This window comes from Delphinus delphis, chromosome 4, assembly GCF_949987515.2.
Source record: "Delphinus delphis chromosome 4, mDelDel1.2, whole genome shotgun sequence".
NCBI lineage: Eukaryota > Metazoa > Chordata > Mammalia > Artiodactyla > Delphinidae > Delphinus > Delphinus delphis.
The window spans coordinates 119,942,993-119,968,700 of record NC_082686.1 but is presented as its reverse complement, the minus strand read 5'-3'; the positions used below and the strand labels follow the sequence as shown (position 1 = coordinate 119,968,700).

Genomic DNA, 25,708 nt, shown 5'->3' with positions numbered 1-25,708 from the left:
TGGCTCTTATCTGTAGCCTGAAATTAGCTTACATCCTGGCAAAACTAAACACCCCAAACTCAAGGGACGTTTTGCCAAACTTAAAGAATAGGATATAGATCTGGTTTGTGTCTGTGACATGTACTTGTTTATTGGTGTTTATTTTTCAAAGAAAATAACGTTTTCAGCATACTTATATGTTCCCAAATGTATTTCTAAATTGTCAGAGATTATAAACACGAGCCCAATGGCTCGTCTATGCATCCAGAAAGCACCTCCTCTTCTCAGTGTTTACCCTGTAAATAAGCCTCCGCTGGAACCGGGAGTTACATGGAAAATGGACTTTAAGGCCAGGTGACGAAGGGTGAAACGTAACTCCCGTGCTGGAGACACTCACAGTTAAATCTCTATCCAGAAGGCCTAAGCAGCAAGGATAGCGTCAACAAGAAACACAACAATAACAGCAGTTACCACTCCTGTGGACTTCTTGGTGAAGTCCTGCTGAGCCCCTTACATCCACCAACTCACAACAACCTCATGGATAGTTACTATTCATATTCCATTTTATGGAAAGGGAAAGCGAGGCACAGCTTCTTGCCTATAGCCCCACAGGTAAATGGTGGGACCAGCTTGTCAGGGTGTCTAACTCCTAATGATTAGGCTATATGGCTTGTTAGCTGTTACCTAGTATTTTTAGTAAACTGTATCAGCAAAGAGTTAAAGAGAGATCAGACCCTTCTCTAGTCTGATCAGCCTGACAGTGACCCAAGGAATCTGTTCCACATCCATAATCTCCTAAAAAAACAAAAATCATGCGGGAAGCCACAGGACACCAGGACAGGAATGTCACGTGAACACTTGATCTAGCCATTTTCAATTTAGTGATCAGCCAAGTCCCAGGGGTGGGAAAGTGTAATCTAGCAGAGCATACAGGAGACCAACAGATGACAGTGTGTCCATGCACTGGTGGAAACCCAGAGGGACAGCTCTGCTCTCCCTGCAGTATCCCCAGCTCTGCTCTCCCTGCAGTATCCCCAGACTCACCAGTATTTTACTTGTCTATGGAGTTCACAGTCATGTCAAATGCTTCATGTCCCTAAATTATGGAACCTCCCTTTCTCCCTTCACTTCATTGGCAGATATCTTATCACTCCTCAAATTCAATGCCACTGTGCACTCTAAATCCAGTCTTCTGATAGAAGTGTAAACCGTCTACCAGTTACTGACCAAGGGACTCACTATCACACCTCTGACATGATCCATCATTCTTTGCTTAAAAGCAAACAAGAAATGGGGAGGTGGGGTGCTTTTCTTGATTCTGAGCCCACATTGTCTACATTTGGGTAATTCCCATGTGGTACTGTCTGTCTCATGTAACGGATGTTAACCCAAACTGAAATTTTTCTACCTCTGTTGCCACAGCCTTCATCCAGAAAATGTTCACCTCTCTTCAAGACTATGATAAATTACTCTCCTGAGCCTCTTTCCTTAGCCTCTCTGTAGCCTTTCTTAAATAAGATGTCCAAACTGTCTTCAAATACAGATTGTGATACACCCTTCTCCAGCTTCTGTGAACATTCCCAGTCCACTGGTCTTGGCCTTGAAACACCCATTTTTCCTACCTTATTCCTTGGATTTTCCATTTAGTCTCAACCTCCACTTCAGGCAAGCAAATAGCTAAAACTTTTAAGGAGGAGGGGCTACTTTTCTTGAGCTGATACGAATGTAGTGGGCTGACCTTGGAGAAATATGGGAGGAAGTGATAAATTAGGAGATTGGGATTAACATATACACACTACTGTATATAAAATAGATAACTAATAAGGACCTACTGTGTACCACAGGGAACTCTACTCAATGTTCTATAATAACCTATATGGGAAAAGAATCTGAAAAAGAATGGAGATATATATATATATATATATATATCATATATATATATGATTATATATATTATATATATATATTATATATATGATTATATATATAATATATATATATGATTCACTTTGCTGTACACCTGAAACTAACAAAACATTGTAAGTCAACTATACGCCAATAAAAATTTTATAAAAAAAGAAAGAAAGAAAATCCACACATACGCCTCCCGTATATGGTTAATAGCAGGGGTGAACCATTCAGTTGTGCTGAGTTAAAAACTCAGAATCATCTCGGTAGTTTCCTCTCCTTCCCTCCACAGTCAGTCCATCACATATCACCACCACCACCCCCGCCCCTCCATGTACACCTCTCTCAAATCCATCTCTTCTCCACCACCAGTGTCTTAGCTTAGACTCTTGGCTGGACTCTTGCAGTCGTCTACTAAATGACTTCCATGCCTCCAGTTTCTTAATATCACAATTTTGCCACCAGTTGTTTTTCTAGAACATAAATCTAATTATTTCACCTCCTACTGCCTACAGGAAAACAGAACAAAACAAAAAACACTCTCATAAGCATAGCATTCAAGATCCTTTATAATTTGGCCTCAAATTACTTTCTGATCTCACCCAGAGCAATTCTGCCCACCTCAACATGCATAGCCCTCGCAATCTACTCACACAATTATTTACCATGTCCTAAGTCTACTTCATTCTTTTAAATTTCTAGCCCTTTTTCCCATTCTGTGCCCTCAGCCTGGAGTACACTCTCCCAACCTCTCTTTCATTAAATCCTCATGTGGTGTGGGTCCCAGTCTATTGATAGTGATGCTCTGAGTTAGGAATGCCTGAGGCACTCACTCACCCATATTCCTCGTAGAGAGACCCCACAGACATTTCTCCCACTGGGGCCAATGTTTTGGCTGGACCAGCCCTTGTGGTTTTTGTTATGATTGCATGACACACTTCCAAAAACCATCAGGGAACTTTCAGGAACAAGTTTCATTGCTCACAGAGTGTACTCAGCACCCCTGAGGCCACACAACAAGGTCATGGGGGCGGGGGGGAGAGAGAGAATGGACCTGGGGCTCTGCCTTTGTTAGGTCTGAGGGTGGGGTGTCTAGGTTTTCGGGTGCTCACTCTTTATTGGCTAATTTAAAGCATAAGAGTAGGAATTTGAGGATGGGAAAGGAGAACCTGGGTCACGCAAGCAGTCAGTCATCTGGGTTACCCAGGGCTTTCTGAAAGAGGGAACTTTATGGGTGGGGCAGCTTAATTCCTAGTCTGGTTGTTATGCTAGGAGCTGTACCATATAGCAGGCAATGTGTTTATAGAAGATGGATGTCTTTAGAAATGGATGCCTCAGCAATCAGATCTTAATGTCAAGCACATACACTATACTCCCTTTTCAATACCCAGCTCCTCTTCATTTTTTGGGTTTTTTTTTTTTTTTTTAACTTGATGAAGCTATTTAAATTTTAATACTATTCTAAACTCCAACTTATATTCAATTAGGTAGTTGAATTACACTCTTCAATTTATATTGCAGTGTACAAAGAATGAAAGTTCATTAGCCTGGCTGTGGAATATGGTTTGGGGATGATTTTTTTTTTTTTTTTTTACCCATCTTGGTTGGGCGCTTTGTGTGTGTGTTCCAATAATTCTGTGTACAATGCCTACCTCACTGTACTCTAGTTCTTTGCTTCCAATGTCTGTCTTTGCCGTTAGATCTGGAGTCATTGATGGCAGCAATCCTGTCATTGCTCTTTATAGCTTAGCATCTATCATTTATAGACAATCTGCTCTTGGCTTTAACCTATTTACCGCTCAATTTGGGGTACATCCGTTTCTTGCTAATCACACCAAGAATATCAGTTAATGTTTCATGAGTGTTTCCGAAGTGGCAGCCAATATTTTACACACTTTATATGTATTAACTCATTTTATCCTTATAATAACCCCTACATTCATATATATATATCCCCATTTACAATTGGGAAAGCTGAGGTTTAGAGAGATGAAGTAATTTGTCCCAAAGTTACAAGTGTAGTAAATCATAGAAGTGAGATTTGAACCCATATAGCCTGGCTGCAGGCTCCTAACTCATCTAGCTACCGCGCCGCGCCGGAACTACAAACTGAACTGAGGTGAGTCTTTCCAATTACGTTAGTCCATTTTCTTAATTCCCCAAAATAAATTGAAAATATTTGAGTGATTATATTAGATTGATTGGGGTCATACACAAGCCCCACTACTATTTATTCAAATAATATAGGGTGAAAATGGGGTAAAGTACCGGATGTGGGCCCCTGTGGGATGTTCTCATGGCTACACAATAGTCCGCAAACCTCAGCGGGTGTCTTTCAGGCTCCTCCATTGTCCTGCTGTATTTATTCCACTCAATATCCAGTCGCTCTTCCCTTACTGAAAATGTCATTTTTTACATTTAGCCATCAAACACAGTTCTTAGAGGAAATGGTTTCTCCTCCCTCACCACCTGGCCCCTGTCAGCGGGGGGAGGGGGGGCGTCAAAAAGAACCAAACCGAACGTAAGACTATTGGAATTCACACAATGAGACTAAGCCCTGGTAATATTTCACTCCCTTTCCGGAGGTGCTAAGTGATAAGGATCAGAATGGATTTTGTTGGCTTTAATGGGAAAAGCGAGCCTTTTGTTAGTTACTTACCTTGCTTCCCCTCTATGAAAACCCCCAACTTTGGAGCATTCTTTTTGCCGTGGTTGGTTATGGGAGCATCCTGAGACTTTAATATGTCTAATAAAACTCACCAAAGAATGGAGGTGCCATGGAGTTGAGGTGCACGACGGTGCACAGAGTTGTGTCTGGCTCTGAAAACGGCGCTGGCTGCTCGCCGTAAATGAGGAACCCGGAGGGAGGCATTGGAGGGCACAGCTGGGAATATGTGCAAAGCTCGTTTTCATTTTCATCTGAATACCACAGAGGTGGCCTCGACTTGTTTAAAATTAAAAGGTACATCAAAAATGCAAAACATGGTATAAAATTTTAACCAGACTCTTTAATTGCTTTTTACTCCTTTACTGGCTCTTCAATTCTCTATATTTTTAGAGCTTTTCCTGGGCTGTGCAGTTGTTCCTCCACCCAGCCTTGGCTTCCCTTTCTAAAGTTGCTCGCACCTTTGTGGTTATTTATCCACCCCCCGTACCTATTCTTTATAGTAAGATACTGTTTCCTTTGCACTTGCCTTCTCTTTGCTCTCTTTCTGCTCAGTTCTACGCTTTCCTTCCTTCCCCTTGCTCTCTAGACACCTTCCTTTCCTTCTTTGTTGCCCTCTTACCTCCCTAGCCTACCAGTAAATTGTAAATGAATTCCAATCTGGGAAGCTTGGCCCTCTGTAAATAGAAATGATGTTTTACTGTGAAACTGGAAATTCCTGCTGTGCACTGGCCACTCCCTATGGCTCAGCTGTAACTGTTAGTTTATACCTGAGGGTTGTCCAATGCAGAACCAGGGACTAGAAGGGTTGAGCAGGGAGCATGGCAGTACTGAGCTCTGGCCCCATTGATTTTTAAAAAAGTACTGATAATAATAAAAATAATAACATGGACAATAGCTGCTAACGTGTCTTGAGAGCTCAGTGGGTACCAGGCCCTAAGCTAACACTTTACGAGTATTTTCTCATTTAATCCTCGCCACAACTATAGGAAGCAGGTTCTGTCATTATCCCCACTGTACTAACAAGGAAACCAAGGCAGTGAGTGATGCAGGTCACACAGTAGAGACAGGCTCTTCACAGTGGGGTTTCACTCACCCCTCAACAACCACAGGGTGATCCTGAGTCCCGGGATTCCAGCCAGGGCTGGCATATCCTGAAGAGCCCTGGCTAGCCCCACTCGTCTGGCTGGCACCAAAGAGGTGAACACAGGGTGGGCCAGGGATACAGCAGGACAATCACAGACACCCTGGAAGGGGTTCTGTCGGGAAGCAGAGAACAGAGTCGAAGGTGTATGGCTACTTGCCATCCAAGTCAGTGAACACTTTAAGTGATGGGGCATCTGAACCAAGTCAGGGCAACAAAATGCATGGTCCACGGTGGTGATCAGAAGAGGAAGGGCCGGAGAGGGAATTTCAGGATAGGAGGCGGGGCATCACAGATGGCCAGTGATGGCCAGCATGGCCCAACCACCAACTAGAGTTTGGAGAGAGGGGATTCAGTCGATGGAAGAGGCACTGATCCAGGCAGGACCAGAGCTCAGGGGCCCAGTTGGGTACTGAGGCTCAGAAACAAGGACGGGTCCATTTGCCAGCCCTGGAACACTGCGTCTAGATCAGATGAGCAGAAAGGGTGGTGCGAGGCTGTGGGAAAGGTGCTGAAGAGCCTTGCATAACACCTAAGGAGGGTGCACGTCATCCCAGACACCTGTGATCTCACCTGGGAGCTGCTGTATGTATACACCTGTGGTGCCACATGCCAGGGTTCATTGTGTCTTCTTTCTAATAATCTCTCAAGAACCCACCGTGTGTAAATGATCTCTTGTGCACAAAAGTGAGTGGATTCAAGGTTAACCCTTTAGGGGGTTACTTTCACACTCTGACTTGCTTTCTTGAAGAGGAGAGTAAGAGACACAGACGCAGCTGGCATGTTTGCTTAACCCTGGGGATGCTGTGTGAATGTGCCATGCATGGTGATGCCAGTTTATACATCACAGTGGAGAAAAGGCAGAAAATTGCCCTCAGAGGAGAGGAGTCGGTATGTGGGTGTGCAGGGTGTGGCAGGAGACTACTATGTTGTCTTGTAAGCCCTTCTGTAATGTTTCAACTGTATTATTTTGTTACGTATCTGTGTGTGTATTATAAACTTGAAAAGAAAAAACATGTACTAAATTTGACTCTCAGGCTATCGGTCCCACACTAAATTAAAAAGTAGGGGGTGACAATCCAAAAATGGGCAGAAGACCTAAACAGACATTTCTCCAAAGAAGATATACAAACTGCCAACAAACACATGAAAGGGTGCTCAACATCATTAATCATTAGAGAAATGCAAATCAAAACTACAATGAGGTATCACCTCACACCGGTCAGAATGGCCATCATCAAAAAGTCTACAAACAATAAATGCTGGAGAGAGTGTGGAGAAAAGGGAACCCTCTTGCACTGTTGGTGGGAATGTAAATTGATACAGCCACTATGGAGAACAGTATGGAGGTTCCTTGAAAAACTAAAAATAGAACTACCATACGACCCAGCAATCCCAATATCTCAGGCATATTCCCTGAGAAAACCATAATTCAAAAAGAGTCATGGGGCTTCCCTGGTGGCGCAGTGATTAAGAGTCCGCCTGACAATGCAGGGGACACAGGTTCATGCCCCGGTCCAGGAAGATCCCACATGCCGCGGAGAGGCTGGGCCCATGAGCCGTGGCCGCTGAGCCTGCGCGTCTGGAGCCTGTGCTCTGCAACAGGAGAGGCCACAACAGTGAGAGGCCCGCGTACCGCAAAAAAAAAAAAAAAAAAAAAAAGTCATGTACCACAACATTCATTGCAGCTCTACTTACAATAGCCAGGACATGGAAGCAACATAAGTGTCCATCAACAGATGAATGGATAAAGAAGATGTGGCACATATATACAATGGAATATTACTCAGCCATAAAAAGAAATGAAATTGAGTTATTTGCAGTGAGGTGAATGGACCTAGAGTCTGTCATACAGAGTGAAGTAGGTCAGAAAAAGAAAAACAAATACCGTATGCTAACACATATATATGAAATCTAAAAAAAAAAAAAAGTTCTGAAGAACCTAGGGGCAGGACAGGAATAAAGATGCAGACGTAGAGAATGGACTTGAGGACACGGGGGGGGGGGGGGAAGGGTAAGCTGGGACGAAGTGAGAGAGTGGCATGGACATATATACACTACCAAATATAAAATAGATAGCTAGTGGGAAGCAGCCACATAGCACAGGGAGATCAGCTCGGTGCTTTGTGACCACCTGGAGGGGTGGGATAGGGAGGGTGGGAAGGAGGGAGATGCAAGAGGGAAGGGATATGGGAACATATGTATATGTATAACTGATTCACTTTGTTATACAGCAGAAACTAACACACCATTGTAAAGCAATTATACTCAAATAAAGATGTTAAAAAAAAAAACCAAGTAGGGGGCAAGCATAGAGACAATATTCTAACATATTGTTGCAGGTAGAAAATCAAGGCAATCTAAATGGCAGATACAAGAATTTCAAAAAGAAAAAGAATAGTAGCCAGGGACCATTTAATATGGGCATAAAGAGGTTCACATACCTCTTGGAAATCATTATAACAAGTGAGTGTTAGATTTTATGGGGCCAGTGGCGATACTGAAACCTCCAGTAAAGTTCCGAGTAACCCCATCACACTCTGTTTAAGGAAGCAGCGGGCCAGGTAATATATTTTAGCAAGATTGCTAGAAAAGCAGGCAAAATCATAAGAGAAAGAAGGTGTCATTCTTAGGTGCCTTTCCTTCATAGCACCTCAATTATTATAGCATAGAGAACAAATGTATGGATACCAAGGGGTTAAGGGAGGAAGGGGGAGGTGGGAGGAATTGGGAGATTGGGATTGACACATATACACTATTGATACTATGTATAAAATAGATAAGTAATGAGAACCTACTGTACAGCACAGGGAACTCTACTTAATGCGCTTTGGTGACTTAAATGGGAAGGAAATCCAAAAGGGAGGGGATATATGTATATGTATGAGCTGACTCACTTTGCTGTACAGTAGAAACTAACACAACATTGTAAAGCAACTATACTCCAATAAAAATTAATTAAAAAAATAAAACGAAAACAATTATAAGAAACTTTTCAGATTTTTCTAATTAAACGTACCTAACTGTTATGCCCTGTGAGGGCAGGGACCACATCTGCTTTGTTCCCCACTGCTGCCCCAGGAGGGAATAACTCATATGCAGTCTCTCTTTCTTCAAGCCTCTTGAGATGTTTCGTCTGCTCTAGGCAAGAGGGCTGCAGGCCTGGCCCCAGGAGCAGACCCTGAGCTTCCCTGAAACGGCAGGAGGGAGGAGATGTATTCTTGCTCCGAGGAAAACAGCCGATCTCTCGGGCCCCTGAGATGCTTTTCACTGAGTCCCACATAAAACTGAAGCACTTAATCCACTGCTACCGTTCCTCCGCTCCATCTGGCTTCTAGAATAATTGAAACTAGAAATGTCTGCTATGACTGCTGCTGGGGAGAAAGGCCTCAGTGCTGCCTCAAACTTTAAATGTTGGGTTTCTTGTGAAATTTGATTTCTGTTCTCTCTAGTTTTCTAGACAGAGGACTTGGGGAAAAAAAAAAAAAAAAGGCCCTAAGCAAATGCAGCAGTGGGAACTTCAGGACCCTCAGTTCAATTCACAGCCTGCATGGGTGCCTGTAGCTTCTGGTGTTGGGAAAGGGGTTAGGGCTCAATAATAAAGGCTCCTAGGGGCTCCCAGCATCCGCCAGAGAGCTCAGATCCACCAGAGGCTTGAAGGTGGCCCAGCCCCACGAGAAAGGGGACCAGGGTGCCTCCAACTGGGACCCCACTATTCATAGAGGTTGGACTCAGGCCACCCATACCCCAAGGTCACTGTCTAGACCCACCTTGAGAGGCTGGGCCTTAACTCCCCTCCATTCTCTCTCCCCAACCCTTTCCTCCTTTCCCTCCCCCTCTCTTCTTGTCTATCCTCCCCCCCTCCCCCCTTCAACTCTCCCAGTCCTCTCCCCCCTGCCCTTCCTTCCTCCCCCCATCCCTACACTGCCCCCTCCCTCCCTTCTCTCTTCTCTTTCCTTCCCCCTCCTCCTTTCTCCTTCCTGACCCCCTTTCGCCCCCCGCCTCGTCCGGTCCTTCTCTCCCTCCAACTTCAACGAAATAGATCAAATAGCTCTTTCTACTCTAAGAAAATCAAAGGTTAGTCCCCAGCAGAGGCCCTTTCTAGTTACCTGAAGGCCAAAAGTTTCAGCACACAATAAATAGCCTCCCATTTCACCCTCTGGGTTAGAGAAAAGGGGCTATTCATGCCCAGAGGACACTAATTTTTGAAGAATCAGAGGTATTTTAAACAAACCACCTCTCCACCAGTGGCTTTCCTTTCACAGGCTAACACATCTGCAGGCCTGGTAGCTTCTAACCTGCCTCCCCTCCCCACATCTAGGGACCAGAACAAGGGCACTGCAGAAGTGTTTACAGGGGCCGGAGTGGAAGGAAAGACGCTAAAGCTCTAGAAATTGTGACGTTCTCAGGAGAGGCTCTGGCGGAGCCCCAGCCAGGTGGCTGAGGCCCTGAGCTGCACCCCCGTGCCGCCCACCACAGGCAGAGGCCCACCCTCCAGAGCAGAGGAAGTTCAAGCTCCAGGCCCTCACACGCTCCAGCCCTTCCAAGGCCCTGGGAAGAGCCCCAGCATTGTGTTCCCATGGTCCTATGTTTTCGTAAGATTTGCAAAAGGAATATATTTTAACCACTGTTGGGTTTGATCACTGTTTCTTTGTGCTACAGTTTCCCCTCCGTCATGCTTCTCGCCTGGTCAGATGGCTCTGGAGTGGCCCTGGGCAGCCGTGGGGTCTGACCAAGGGGAAGCCGAATTGGGAGCGCATTTAGATTGTATTTAGTGGGATGAGGCTGTGTGGTCTGCAGTCACTTCTGTGCAAGGGCAAGTCACTGCTGGCCAGCCTCCTGCAGCGCCGGCTTACAGGAAGCGTGTCACGAGGCTGGATGGAAGATGAACATGTCCTATGGTGACTGGCTTCACAAGTCTGGGGGTAGTGGAGGAAAAACAAGGCTTCAAATGCACTGAGCCAGAAGCTAGTCTGTGGAAAATTCTTCCAGTCATGAGATGTGTACAATTCAAAGTGGAGGATTCTGTTCTCATTGAGGCCCTGTCAAAACGGAAATTCAGGAATACGTACATTCAGTGATGCAGCGTATACACTGATAAGCGTACTGGGTATTGTTGACGAGAATTGCATGCAGTGAAATTTATCAGAAATCTTGTCTTTTCGGGGTATAAACCTTTAGCAGTACTGCACACAGCAAGCATGTCTGTAAGGAACCATGTTTTAATGCCTCCCAATTATTAATAATTGTGATGATTCTGCTAGAGGAGAGACTACCTTGTCCTCCTATTCTCTCTCTCTTTTTTTTTTTTTTTTTTTTTGCGGTACGCGGGCCTTTCACCGCCGTGGCCTCTCCCGTTGCGGAGCACAGGCTCCAGATGCGCAGGCTCAGCGGCCATGGCTCACGGGCCCAGCCGCTCCGCGGCATGTGGGATCTTCCCGGACGGGGGCACGAACCCATGTCCCCTTCATCGGCAGGCGGACTCTCAACCACTGAGCCACCAGGGAAGCCCCCTCCTATACTGTCTTATACAAAATCATTATATCATATAAAGAGAGTAACAAAGTATGCAGGCAAAACTTAGGAGGAAAAGGTTATTTTAGAGGTATGTCAGGCAGTAAATTAATTCGAATATTATGTATTTTATAGATGTTGAGATGTCTGTTGCATTTGCCAATTTTAAGATTATAAAATGTGTTATAATTTATTTTCTCTTTAAAGAGTCACTTTCATCCCTAATTTTGTATTTGTATTAATTTGCTTAAAGAGAGCCCCCCAAATTGTATAAGTCTCAGGCCCCACAAACCTGGATCCTCCCTACTGCCAGCCTCCATGAGCATCTGGACAAAGGATCTGTTTTTCTTCTGTCCTGGGGAGCCTGCTGCAGCCTGGGCCACCACATTCCCAGAGCAGTTTTGTCAGTGAGTCCTGCAGGAAGAACAGATGGCCTTCCTTCTAGGATCCCTGTTTTGGGGGCCATGGAGGTCTTTTCCTGAGCGCTCCTGTCCCAGGTTCTCAGGCTTCTGCTCTTGCTGGGAAAGACAGCAGCAGGGAACAGCTGTGGATGCCCGATCTCACCAGCTGTGCAGAGGCCCAGCTGTACAAGTTCTCCTCTTGCCATAAATCTATTTGAAGTTCTTTCGATTCAGGGAGAGGTAGGAGGGTTTTCTGGTAAACCTTTCGTCTGATTCATATTGTCTTTGGTTCACGTGATCTGACCCAAGAGACTGTGTCATCTCATCTGCAGCAAGGCCCTTACCAGTTCTCTGTTCTCTTTAACAGGGTTGGTGTGGACCCGGATGAGGATCTGAAGGAGCCCTCTTCACACCAGGCAAGTCAAAGAAGCCGATGCATAGAGTACAGCGATATGAGGTCTTGTGTTCCATAGTCAGGAGACTCGTTCTAAAGGGGGCTGGCCCCGCAGATAAAATAAATCAGATGACTATAAAATACGCAGGCATTCAGGGTGTCGATAACCTTTGCATAACCTCTAGAGTGCTTAGAACTAGCATACACTCGTGCCTTCTTTGTGGCTGCAGGAAGCCTGGAAACTGCAGTGTATGAGCAAGAGCACAGCTCTTGGAATCAGGCAGCCTGGAGTTCAAATCCCTGCCCAGCAACTTGCTAGCGCCGTCATCCCAGTGAAATGTACTTGATGCATGTTCGATGCATGTTGGGCACACAACAGATGGGCCTGCTTCTCCTGCATGATTTCTCATTTACCAGGTCCAGGTAGACAGAAATACAGAAATGTTGAAAATCTGCAAAAGCACAGCCTGAAAATTCTTAGGGAAAATTATTCAGAACAACGTGCTTTCGCCTTGAGTAAGGGAAGCGTAGTCTCTGCAAATTCTGGACTTGAATCTAACATCAGAGTAAAACCTGTCATTGGCAATTTTGCTTTGGTCATTTTTAACTCAGTACTTAAAGCAAACAATTGTGTAGAAATGTTGCACCTCTTGCTGAAATTGCAGGTAGACAGACATGACAGAATAACATCTTAAATAAGCGGTGCTGCTTAATGAAGTGTGTCCTGATCATATCTGGATCTGAAGAGGGTCCATCTCTCTTTTATTTCATGGGTTTTTTTCCTACAGTCCCATCAGTGAGGCACAGCTGGTTAGTGCCGCCAGGCAAGATGCTGCTGCTTTCCTGGTTCACGTAAAGAGGGAAGGCTCCTATGCTCTACACAAAGGGCTGGAAAATGAAGTTGGCAATGATCCTGGCTCATATGTACTTTGAATTTTTTTGTCACGTGTGTTCCAAGCCCATGCTGGTGCTGTTTTCACAGACTTTATTGCCCAGGAAAGACACTTAACTGCAGGACTGAGCCCAGCAGGGTGTCAGCGTACTGGGATTAGGGCCAGAGTGGTGACCTTTGAAAGGGGATCAAAGCCCGTCCATCTCCTTACACTGGTGGGCTGTAATGAGTCCTTAGGAAGGGCTGGTACAGATGTTCACAAAGCATTGTATCTCATATAGATCAACTAATCCATTCTTCTACTTTCACGTAGAACTTTTATCTAAATTTTGTCCTTCTCATATCTTTTTCTTTAAAAGAAAAGTGATAGAATAAGAAAATTCATCAAAGAAAATTCTTCATCTTCCTCTAACTGCCTAATATTTTACAATTACATATAATTATTGGTAAGGTTACCTGCTAGTTTAACTTTTCTCTTTTGTAATTTAAATGTACTTTATTTTAGCTCATTCATACCATTGTCAATTTAGTAATTACTCTTACCTGAAGATACTTAAACCAGTAGAAAGTATTTGTGTTGTTGTTGTTATTAGAGAAATGAGATAGTACAACATAGTACAGTGAAAACTACGTGGTATTTGGATCTTGGGCAAGTTTTTTACATCTTTGAATCACAATTTTCCTAACTGTAAAACGTGCATGATAATAATGTCTGCTTCTCCAGGTTGTTAGAATTATATTTATGAAAACGACCTAACTTAATCAATTTCATTAAAACCATCTTATCTCGTGAAGGATTTGATGAAGCAGCTTACACCACCACATATGATAAAATAATAGTAAAATATTTTTTAAAAACTTTAAAACTCAGTTAAAAAAATTAATGAAAGCAGAAACAAGACCAGAGGAGTAAAAAGAATCATGAGTAAGCAGATCATAAGGTCCTATGTACTTGCTAAAGTTGAACCACAAGTGAGCTTTCTGGTAACCAAAGGGGGGGAAAGGAAATGATAACCAGTAATATACTAAATTACTATAATTAGAGGGGAAAATTATACTCTGTCCTCAAGCTGTACAGAAGTTCACAGGCCACAATTTCTTGCTTGGGACTTCCTGTAGAGGACACATAAAGAGTTATCTAACTAACCCTGGTATAATTTACATGGTTCCTACTGATCTTCTGCCGCTATTGTTTTTTAAAAGTGTCCTGGAAGTGTTCTTATTCATGATGGTTGACTACCGAGGTAACTACGTTTCAGAAAAAGGCTTTTTCCACCCTTGGAATAATTCTTATGTTCAATGTCAAGTACGGGAAATGGTGGGGTCAGGCCAGAAGTAACAAACCACAGCGTCCATGCAGCTGCCACTTGACCTGGACCGAGGGGGTTTTTTGGTACTTTCCAAACTATGTGTCAAGAACCTGTCAGCCCTCATTTTGCCTGACGACTCTTCGCTTATTATCAACACCTGTTGCTCTGACTAAAGACCAGAAACCTAATTCTTAGGTGGATTGCATTTTTCCACTCAGCTTGCACTTATTAAATTGGTCTTGCATTAACAAATAGGATAATCTTTGCACTGGTCAACTTCTGAAAAAAAGACCTTACTCTTACTTGCCCAAAGCTAAAACTTTCAGATAATTGTGGCAATTACTGATCATATACTCTCAAAATCAATAATAAGCATATGTAATGACATATACTTTTTTTTTTTTTTTTTTTTTTTTTTTTTTTGGTACGCGGGCCTCTCACTGCTGTGGCCTCTCCCGTTGCGGAGCACAGGCTCCGGACGCGCAGGCTCAGCGGCCATGGCTCACGGGCGCAGCCGCTCCGCGGCATGTGGGATCTTCCCGGACCGGGGCACGAACCCGTGTCCCCTGCATCGGCAGGCGGACTCTCAACCATTGCACCACCAGGGAAGCCCGACATGTACCTATTTTTGAAGGAATTTCCTTTTTCTCTGTTTCTGGAGAGTAAAATAACCTTTGGGAAATATGAACTTGTGGCTGTGACTAACCAGCAATGTCACAATTTTCCTTTTTGCCTTGTAGTACCTTGAAAGTGTGAATGGTGTTACACTCTTACTCACACCAGACCCAGAAGCTTTAAAAAGAATGTTCCACAAGCAAGTATTAAACTTTAAATATATAGTCTATGCAAATGTGCCACTTTGAGAAATGGAAGGTATCGCAGTTGTGATTTTATGTCTCTTAAATGTTAAAAAAAAAAAAAGCCCTCAGACAAAATTCCACCACCCCACCCTCGCCCCAACAAGAAGTTGTCCTTGTAATTGATTCTGTGTCCTTGGCAGCCCAGCATTCCAAAGGTGAGCCATGCTGGAGCTCCACGCCCCCCTTAATCTTTCAATAGAAAATTCCCGCTACCCAAGAAGGGCTGCCACGATTGCTTCTCTTTTTCCCTTCTTGCCCTTTTTCATGATCATCCTAATATTTGTGGAGTACTGACTCTTGTTATTAATACTGTTCTAAGCACTTTATCTGTGTTAACTCATTTATCTTCCAAGATAAACCTATGAGTGGGTACTGTTATTATGCTTCTATTTTAAATAAGGAAACTGTATACAGAGAAGTTAAATAACGTACCAAAGGACACATTGTGAAATTCAACCCCAGAATCTGGTTCTAGAACTTCCACTCTTAATTGGTGTGCGTGCGTCTATTCGTTCAATCATTTATTCATTCATACAACCCACCCGTGTCAGGCACGAATCTAAGTGTGAGGAAGATGCAGCAGTTACCAATTCAAAGTCTTCACCCTCACAGAGCTTACGCTCTAATGGGGGACACTGGGAACAAAAAGGTAAACAGCTACATACTATATGTTCAGAGACTGGGAACAGTAGAGCAGGTACAAGGATGGAGAACAATGGAGGAGAGGCTATGGCTGGCCAGGGCAGGCCTCTCTGAAGAAGTGGCATTTGATCAGAGTCCTGAACAATGTGCAGAAGTGAGATGTGTATGTGGGCTCTGGGGGGAAACAGTCCAGCCAGAGGGAACTGCAAGGATGAAGGCCCTGGCCTCACAGCGGGTTATGGTGCGCTCCACGCGCAGCAAGAAGGCCAGTGTGGCTGGATCCCAGTGGGCAAGGTGGGAGCCAGTGCAGGTGGATTCGGAGAGACCGAGAGGGGCCAGATCACCGGCCACGGTGGTGATTTTGATTTCATTCTATGTGTGATGGCAGCAAAAACTTGCAGGTTTGGAACTTAAAAGTAATGGAATCAACTTTTTTAAAAACTCATTTTTCTTCCATTTCCAACTCTGCCAACTGTTACAGTGAGGCTAATTTTCATCTTTTCTAACATAATTTTATTTTGAACACTATGCTGGCTTCTCTATGTGCTCTCTTAATGCTAACTTCCACTTTTATTTTTGCTTCGAGAAGTCCCTTCATTGAATTCTGGTTTTGGTTGTCATTTATGCTTGTGTGTAACCTGGGTGGATAAGTTATGGTCACCACAGCTCAAGAAAGTCAAAGCAGAGCTGAGAAAGGTCCAGAGAAGAGCAGCTTCAATGAGCAGACGGAGATTAAACGAATTACGATTTCTCCAGCAGAACGACTACCACTAAGAAGGGACACAACAAAGTGTCTGTAAAAATATGGAGGGTATGAGTCAGGTGAACAAAGACTTGTTTGCCAAATCCCAGAAAACCATAACTTAAAACACCCTTAAAACTGAAAGAGCTCATTTGGAGAAGAATAAAAGTATGTGTTCTTCTGCACAATTGATACTTAAATGCTGGAGATATAAGTAGGTTCAAGAGGGAAAGAGATTAGCAGATGGTAGGGTCATCTAGTCATGAAATAAAATTTAATTTTGCCTTGTGAATATTTTCTAGATATTGCTAACAAACCTACAGAAAACGGAATAAAGATTCCCACGTATATGTTCCTCGGATCTAACAATTATCAATATTTTTCCATACTATGTCCCCATGCTGTTGGAGCTGGCCTCACAGAATGTAAATTCCATGCTATACCAACAAATATTTCAGAAATAGAACAGTAAGCTCTAAAACTGACCTGACCCAGATGAAGGTTTTTTTTTATGTTATTGTAACTAACAGTACTTTGAGAAAAACAAAATGACTATTTCAGAGCAAGTATCTTGGGTTTTCCCTTGGCCAACACTGAATTTATTTTGGTTTTACTTACGGCTTATACACCCAAAAGTATACACCCTCCCCACTACATTTTTACTGCTTAAGACTAAATTCTATATATATATATATATATATATATATATATATATATATATATAGAATAGAATATAGAATCTATATTTACAGATTCTATAATTACATGCTCTAGAAAACAGAAATAATGAGGAAGAGGAAGTGCAGGAAGATGATAGCCTCAATTTAGCAATTAGGTGCTGTATGTAAAATCACATTTAATCTTTACCTTGACCAATCGAGACACATATTATAAACCCCGTTTTATAAATGATGAAATTGAAGTTCAAAGAATTAAAGTAACTTTCCCAAGACAACAACAACAAAAAAATTCCAGCCGCTTCAATAACACCCAATCTCCAATTTGTAGTTCTTCAACTCAGTGAGACTGTTGCTCTCAGCTTGAATTGTTCTCTGCTTGGACTCTAGCTCCTTGTACTACAGTTGGGAAAGGGCAGAAAGAAAAGAGAATATAGGGCTTACCTCATTTGTCCTTTGCTGCCTGTTGCCCAATATCTGAATTCTATCATGTATTTATGATACCAGTTATTCTTACCAGCCATTATGTATTTTGCAAGTAGTTTTGTAGGGGGAAACATTGTTTTGTTTTGTTTTCAGACAAAAATATAATACTGTATACTCAAATCACAGGCCTAAATGTAGAACCCTTATCTTTGCTATGGTATTTGTGGTTTGGGGCAGTGTCACTGGGAAACAGCATGAGCTGGGATCTTCTTGTTCCAAGGTGCATTTTCTACTCCAGTGCCTTTTACATCTAGAATTTATAATTCCAATATGTAATTGTATCAGCCTTCTATTGCTGCTGAACAAATTATCCCAAAACTTAGTGGCTTAAAATAACAAACGTTTATTATCTCACAGTTTCTAAGTGTCAGGAATTTGAAAGCAAATTAGCTGAGTGTTTCTGGCTCAGGGTCTCTCATGACGTTGCAGACAGGATGTCAGCCAGAGCTAGTCATCTGAAGGCTTGACTGGGTCTGAAAGGTTCACTTCCATGTTGGCAGGAGGCCTCAGTGCCTTGCTGACTATTGGCAGGGAGACTCGGATGCTTACCACATGGATCTCTCCATAGAGTGGCTTGGGTCCTCACAGTATGGTAACTAACTTCCCTCAAGTGGTTCAGAAAGGAGGAAACCACAATGTTTTTTTATGACCTAGCCTTGTATATCACCATCCCTTCTGCTCCATTCCATTGATTAAAACTGAGTCATTATGTATCCTCCACACTCAATAGGAAGGGAAATTAGTCTCCATCTTTTAAAGGGACAAGTACCAAAGAATTTGTGAATATACTTTTTTTTTTTTTTTGCTGTACACGGGCCTCTCACTGTTGTGGCCTCTCCCGTCGCGGAGCACAGGCTCCGGACGCGCAGGCTCAGCGGCCATGGCTCACGGGCCCAGCCGCTCCGCGGCATGTGGGATCCTCCCGGACCGGGGCACGAACCCGTGTCCCCTGCATCGGCAGGCGGACTCTCAACCACTGCGCCACCAGGGAAGCCCCGAATATACATTTTTAACTCACCAAAATATTATATTTACCGGAACCAAACAATTTATTTTTCCCTGGATTAACTTGAATCTCTTGTACGGACAAAGTTATTTGAAACAAACCTTTTTTTTTTTTTTTTTTGGTAGCTAAACCATGAGTTTAGCCCATCTGGTAGTGTATCTGTGATGTCTACGTTTCCTCTTGGCATTTTTACCCATCCTTATCTAGTTGTTTCCTTCATTCTTTCTCCCTAAGCATGTATTTTGTGACTATACCTTCTTGGGAACGTTTATGAATTTATCATAGTGTGAGGAAGGTGAAAATATTTGTATAAAATACTCTCTATGTGGAGGCTAAGAGTTAATTTTACCTTTTAAAACATAAATTTGAAAAAAATTTCCTATTGACTCCCAATTGTATCATGTCCCCCTTCTTCAGAATCTAGAAATCCTTCTCTTTAGGGACAGAGAATCCGGTCTTCTCCTTGCTAATCAGAAAATCAAGGCAATAAACGTGAAATTATTACATGAATACATTCCACACTGGGAGGTGGCAGGGCAAAAGGACTGCTGTCAAATCCCATTCACACTGACTACTTGAAAAAGTGCTCTGGAACCCATAAGGAACTCTACAGGTTTGTTATGATAATTATCTGTCTTTGTCATCATTCTGTACAACCTCCACTGACATTAGTATTGAATATGAAATCTTAGAAATAGGAAAATCTTCTCTCTCTTAATCCATTGAATCCCCGTGAAGTGAGAAGCAATCCCATATGACTAGCCCAGAGCAGAGTTCCTCCGGTTCACTTAGCAAAGGCCCCTCCTTTGAATATTGATAGAGGAATGTATTTACATTTGCTTAGTTCTTTTTCATTAAGGTTAATACAGCAAGCAATTCCCTCTTGCTTCAGTGTCTGTTTTTTAAAGATTTCTGGCCAGAGCCTTTGTTTTCTTTCAGGGATCCAAATAAGCATAAAACAAAGAGTACCTTCCTAATTTTCCTGTTGCTCCCTCTCTAGGGTGGTGCTAGAGGGGTCACTTAAAAGACAACTACTGGGCTTCCCTGGTGGGTAGGATTGAGGAATCTCAGCTGGTAAATGACAATGTCTTCTCATCAGACACCTCCCACCTGGGAAAAGAAGCCAAAGATACAATGTTTTCTTTGAATACTCAGGAAAGTTAAGGAAAACCCAAGAACTCTTTCTCAAGGAAGTTCATAAGTTCATACATCATTCTGGGTCCTTAGCCCATACTAGTCTGTGATGTCACCAGCCCATAACACCATTCTTAATCAAAATGTCCGTACTGGGCTTCCCTGGTGGTGCAGTGGTTGAGAGTCCGCCTGCCGATGCAGGGGACACAGGTTCGTGCCCAGGTCCGGGAAGATCCCACATGCCGCGGAGCGGCTGGGCCCGTGAGCCATGGCCTCTGAGCCTGCACGTCCGGAGCTTGTGCTCCGCGACGGGAGAGGCCACAACAGTGAGAGGCCCGCGTACTGCAAAAAAAAAAAAAAAAAAAAAAAAAAAAGACAACTACTCACTCCTTATTGTGCTCAGCCACTTCCCAACCTCTGATCTATTCCCTTGTTTAAGGAGAAAAAGGAAAGATATCAAATGCCCCAGTCATTTTTACATTTTCCCAGAAATGGAGGATAATAAAGGAAACAGAAATTACACATATATCAAACACCCTGCTTCTTAGAAGTAGCAAGGGCAAATAAAAGCTAACATTCAATGCCCTTGGATCTCCAGTTCCCATTTACAGCTGTGAAACATGAGGCTCAGCTCTGGAGAGTGTATCATTATTATTCAATGGTAGACAGTAGAGAGTCAGAACTCAAATCTTGGTCTTCAGTTTCTGGATCCTCTGCTTGTTCCAACATGGATGCCACTGCCCCTCTGGCATCAAAGAACTCAAAAACAGAAGACATATTGCTAGCAATAAAGAGACTGTCACCAAGTTCCAGATTCTTCTTCTGATGACTCTTATATCCCTTGTCCTTGGGTGTGATCTGATCACTGCTTCAGAATAATCCAGGTAAATTGATGCTACCTGCTGTCCTCTGCCCATCTGGGCCCTCCCAGGGGCTTGCCCTCTGCGCTGCCTCATCGGATACCTTCCCTGTTCCAGGGTGACTGCAAAGGCTGGCCTTCCCTTGGCACATTTATCCTCAGCCCCCAGTGAACAAGCAGAGCACACAGTGGACTAACTCATTTATTTCTACTCATTTATCGATGGCCTTTCATAACCCAGTTATTAAGTCATCAATAACTTCAGAGAAATAAATGAATGGATCCAGAATTGGGCCAACAGCTATTTAAGACATACACTGAACATTTTATCTCAGATCAGCAGAAACGTCAATGCTGGGTCATCCATGGTATTTCCCTTACCTGGAAAAAACATTTTCTATCTTTCATTCTAATTGGAGCCCAGTTTATTTCTCTACAAAGCAGTAAAATGAATAACATCTCCAGTATCCCAAGTAAATTAAAGTTTGAAAAATAGATTACAAGTGTTAACATTTTTTCCAAAATGCTACCTAGTATGTGTTGCTCTCATCAGCTGGCAAAAAATAACCTTGGAAGATTTCCCAGAAATAGAGTATAAGCTCTTTCAGGAGTGCCTGTACGTTCTGATATATTCCCCTCAGGAAATAAAATAAAAAGGAGAGGAAAAAGGGAGTAAAAGGCAGGGAGGTTTTCCAAGACCTTCAGAAATCCCTGAAACCAGTATTTAGGAGTCTAGAGAAATTTCTAACACTGAAGTTAAGTTTCTTCAGGGACACTTTCCAACCCATCAGCGTTCACCCAGCTGAGGGGAGCCATGCATTTTCATTACGTTTGGGGGGATATATAGCTGCTGCATCTCAACCTTCAGTATCCCGACCTCATCTATTCAGATACCCATTTGCCCTAGTTTGCTCTTCACTTACACCCACCTAGATGACAGGAATCAAGGCTGCTGCCGAGAGGCCACAACTGTGCTTGGAAACCTCTCTGTGCGCCAGTTGCCTCAGTTTCCTCATCTGTAAAATAGGAATAATAATATATGAAAAGCACTTAGAACAGTGTCTGGCACATGGCATCTATTCAAGGAGTGCCAGCCGTTATTGTTGTTGTTGTCATTAATGAAAAAACAGTATTTTCCATACGATTAGGACCTCAGAGACCAGCCAATCCAATTTCCTCAATTCATTTTACAGGCGAGGAGACTGCAGCCCAAATAGCCTATCATACGGTGTGTGTGCTTTCCGAAGTTCAAAGACTGCATGAGATACCAGCAGAAAGAACAGCACTTTTGGAGTCCTTTAGTCCTACGTTCAAATTCCAGCTCTATAGCTTGCTAGCTATGTGACTTTGGACTCAGCTCTTCCCTTCTCTGGGCCTCTCTAGGTCCTCACCTGTAAAATAGGTATAATGCAACCTACCTTGAGGGTTTGTTGTGAAAATTGAAAAACAATGACTGAAAAAGTTAGTGACTGGATAATGTGACCAGCACCTTGCCTAGGAATGAATGAGCATTCCACAGCTGGAGAATATTATTACAAATGTCATTCAGCCGGGCTGCTGTGGAGTGGGTGCTAGAATCCTGGGCCCCTGACTGCCAGCCAAGCTCAACACTACACAGCCCACCTTAACTTAGAAACAAACAACCAAACAAAAGAACAGGAATTTGCTTCCACTCCTTTCTATTAATTTTCTTCAATGACTATCTTGTCATCCATAGATATTGTCAGCTATCAAAATTACCTGTGCCTCTGGATGGATAAAGTGTGTAACTCCTTATTGTTCTTAAGGAAAGAAAAAAGAAAAGAAGAGAAAAGAAAAGAGAGAGAGAACTCCCCAGGGCTAGCCCAGAGCGTTACTACCTAGTTTAGTTCAGGGATAACAGTTTTACTCTGCCAGCTGAGCCCCAACGTGCTGACCTGTTTGAGAGACAGTGACTCAGAAACGACTTGCAAATGTTGCAAGATGATGAAGAAAACACTAAGTATAGCAGTGACTTTGCAAATCTGACACCTTTCTTGGGGTAGAAATAGCTAGAGAAAGGTTCAGGGACAGATGGAAATTGAACTGGACACCTTGGTTTCCCTTTTGTGGAAATGCCATGGGTACATTCTAGCTCTAGATAACAGGGCATGGCACTCTGGGTCTATCAGAAAACAGATCTATGAAACTCTGACATCATCCATGAAAAGATCATAGATGTCCCACTGTGGGACTTGGGAATGGGGCATGTGGTCCATGACCAGGTAAGTTTGAGAAAGGCTTCCCTCTCAAAGATTTACAATGCTCATTTACAAATGAAAGATTCCCAAAATTTCTGAATGTAACAAACCTGGTTAACACTCTCAAACCCATCCTTTCCTGAACGACTGGCACAGAATTTCCATCAACATCACGTAGAACAGTGGCATACTTAGGAACGCCTTTTAGGAAACTGTTCAGTGTTGGAAATCAGAGATCTTAAAACAACCAATGAGAAAGGCTGCCAGTTTGGGTTTTCATTTTATTGTGGAGTGTCTGCTTCAACCATTTTAGACAAAGGATAAGTGGCTGCCTAGAAAGGGAGGGACCACACTTAGCATTCTTTTATTCCCCTTTTGTTTGTGGGGCATGGAACTGCAGCGTCTGCTTGTACATGTGTTTCAGAGAGCAGAATACAGCCTTTTGTGTTCAGTTATTTATCATTACCCATCCGTGGAACTGTCTGGAAAGGGGCAAAAAAGTAAATAAACAAAGTAAAGTAAATCACCTTGGTTTCAACTAAGGGCTAGCTTTGGAGCAGCCAGTGGTTTCTCACTGTCTTCCATGCCTCATGATTTCTTGAGAATGTTCACATTATTACTGGACTGTGAACTCCTGATACAATTTGGGCATGGAAACCGAGGGCCCAAACAAAGCAATGAAGTCCATGTTAAGATATAAATGCTTTTAATGATGAAGATAATTACAACTGATTGAAGTCTGGAATTCTCTTAATATGCAAAATGAGATACACAAAAGAGGTAAAAATGTCCCGGAATCTCCTTCATACCACATTGCAATGTCCATTATCATCTCTCTAAAGTTCACAAAAATTGTTCACCTTTTTCTCACATTTTCATCCTCTACTGTTACATAAAACACCTATCAAATGCTTTCTCTTTTGTCCTTTTCCTCCTCCCTCCCACTGTGGTCCTTTGAGGAAAAAAAAAAGAAGAGTGAGTGAGCATGGGGTCGGGGTAGACAAACACATTCATTCAGTTATTAAATTATTACAGGCTTCTTAACCGGAATATCTATTTCAAAACTTAAGAATCGAAGGGGGAAGATATCAAAAATTAACCATAGGTTTTGGTAGTGATCTATCAAAAATAAAATGAATGAAAACTAGTTTAACAATTATTAGACGGTTATCCCTTTAGTCTTGACCTTTTGGTAAATCGTAAATAAATACCATCCAAATCTGACAGAAATAACTGCAAAATCCCCACAACAGCAATCTGACAGAAATATCATGTTCACTGGTGTCAACAAAGTGGCATTTCTTAGCTGTTTAATAAAATAGGAATTATGAAAAAAAGTAAACGTTGAATTATGCCACAAGAACCTCACCCATATGGCAAGATCCGTGAGCTAATCTGCTTGGCAGCAGGTTCAACATTTAGATGAAAATACCTGTATCTGGAAAGATTTTTTAAAAGTGGTTAAGTTTAATTTAGCTTGACGCATATTCTTATAGTTAAAATATATTAATATTATATACATGTATTAATACATTATTAATATATTAATAATTAATACTGTGTATTAATGTTGATATTATATCTCAATATTTATAGTGATCATTTATCCAATGCCTTTTTCTGTTGTCACTCGCTAGGAAGCAAACAACTCTGGCAAAAGCACGACGAAAACAGAGACTGCCTGGCTCTTCAGAATGTGGTACAGCTTTGACCACAAGTATCCTTTGATAATGCTAATCTCCCAGGTCCTGCTACATGGCAGACACTGACTTCGAGCACTTAATCATTGAGGTCTGCGCTGCTGCTCTTCAAGAAACGCAGAAAGGTAAAGCGAATTCACGAGCAAATTTAGCCAAAAGAATGATTTCGAAACATAAAAAGCTGTGTAGTCCATACTTAAGTGTTGCAAAGAGCTAAAGTGAAATCTCTCAGAGGCAAAAGAATCTGGTGTGCTTGTGGCAATCTACTATTTCCTAATGCCCTATGATAAAATCATAGAGTCCTGAAAAACTGATCTATTTTACTAATTTTACTGTTCATCCCTTTGTAAAAATCTTACTTTTGGTGGAGTCGGCTAGGGTGACAAAGCTCCTTCACCCTTCTGCCAGGAACATATTTGTCTGTTTTTGTTTCATGCTGTAAAAAAAGAAGGGGGAGGGGGGAGGGAGGATGAATAGTCCAAGGAGAAGAATAAGTCCGGTCATCACATTGTGAAATAATACTACTTTGTTTTCCAGGAAACACTTGAGTAAGCTTTTTCTAGTGACGGGTAATTTTAAAATTCTAGCAATCAGTGTAAACAGAGTGGCTCAGATACACCTTGCCATGCGACTCACAGAGCTGAGAAGTCAGGCCTGAAGGGCTTTGCCATTGTGAGTTGCAGTAAGCGGTCCACCTCTAATCCCAGGCAAAAGCGCCACAGAAGAAAGGCAAGAACTGTGCTGAAAATTGAATGTGTTGGGTCTTTGTAGTTAGTTTTCCACAGTCACAAATCCCTCTCCTTTCAGGGAGAAAATGTCAGTCACTGAGCGATTTTAAAGCAGCTCAGCAATGATTAAAGCCACAACAGATCAGAGGGAAAGGAAGAAGAATTAAGAACAGGGGAAAGAAATTCAAAGAATAAGATGAAGAGGAGGTAAAAATGGAAAGGGGAGAAGAAGCAAGAGAAATACAGGAAATTCACAGCAGGAAGGAAAGGAAAGCAAATTCAAGGAATGACTGGAGAAAAAAAAAATAAGTAAGAGTGAAGTGAAGAGAAGCCCATTGAAGATTGCAGAGATAAGCAAAAGTAAAACAAGGTTAAAATTAGAAAGCAATTCTGAAATAGTAGAACATTCCAAGAATTATGAAATGAGATGTGGAAGGTAGAGGCTTTT

General features: G+C 42.6%; 1 protein-coding gene across 3 annotated transcripts in view; it reads left to right on the top strand.

Moving 5' to 3' along the window:
* Positions 1-25,708, top strand: part of SLC9A9 (solute carrier family 9 member A9) — a 630,944-nt gene that overhangs the window by 507,225 nt on the left and 98,011 nt on the right. For all 3 annotated transcript variants that reach the window (XM_060011384.1, XM_060011385.1, XM_060011383.1), the window contains 2 exons: positions 11,979-12,027; positions 24,470-24,549. In XM_060011384.1, coding sequence (XP_059867367.1) covers positions 11,979-12,027; positions 24,470-24,549 — 129 coding nt within the window. The remainder of the gene's footprint in view (positions 1-11,978; positions 12,028-24,469; positions 24,550-25,708) is intronic.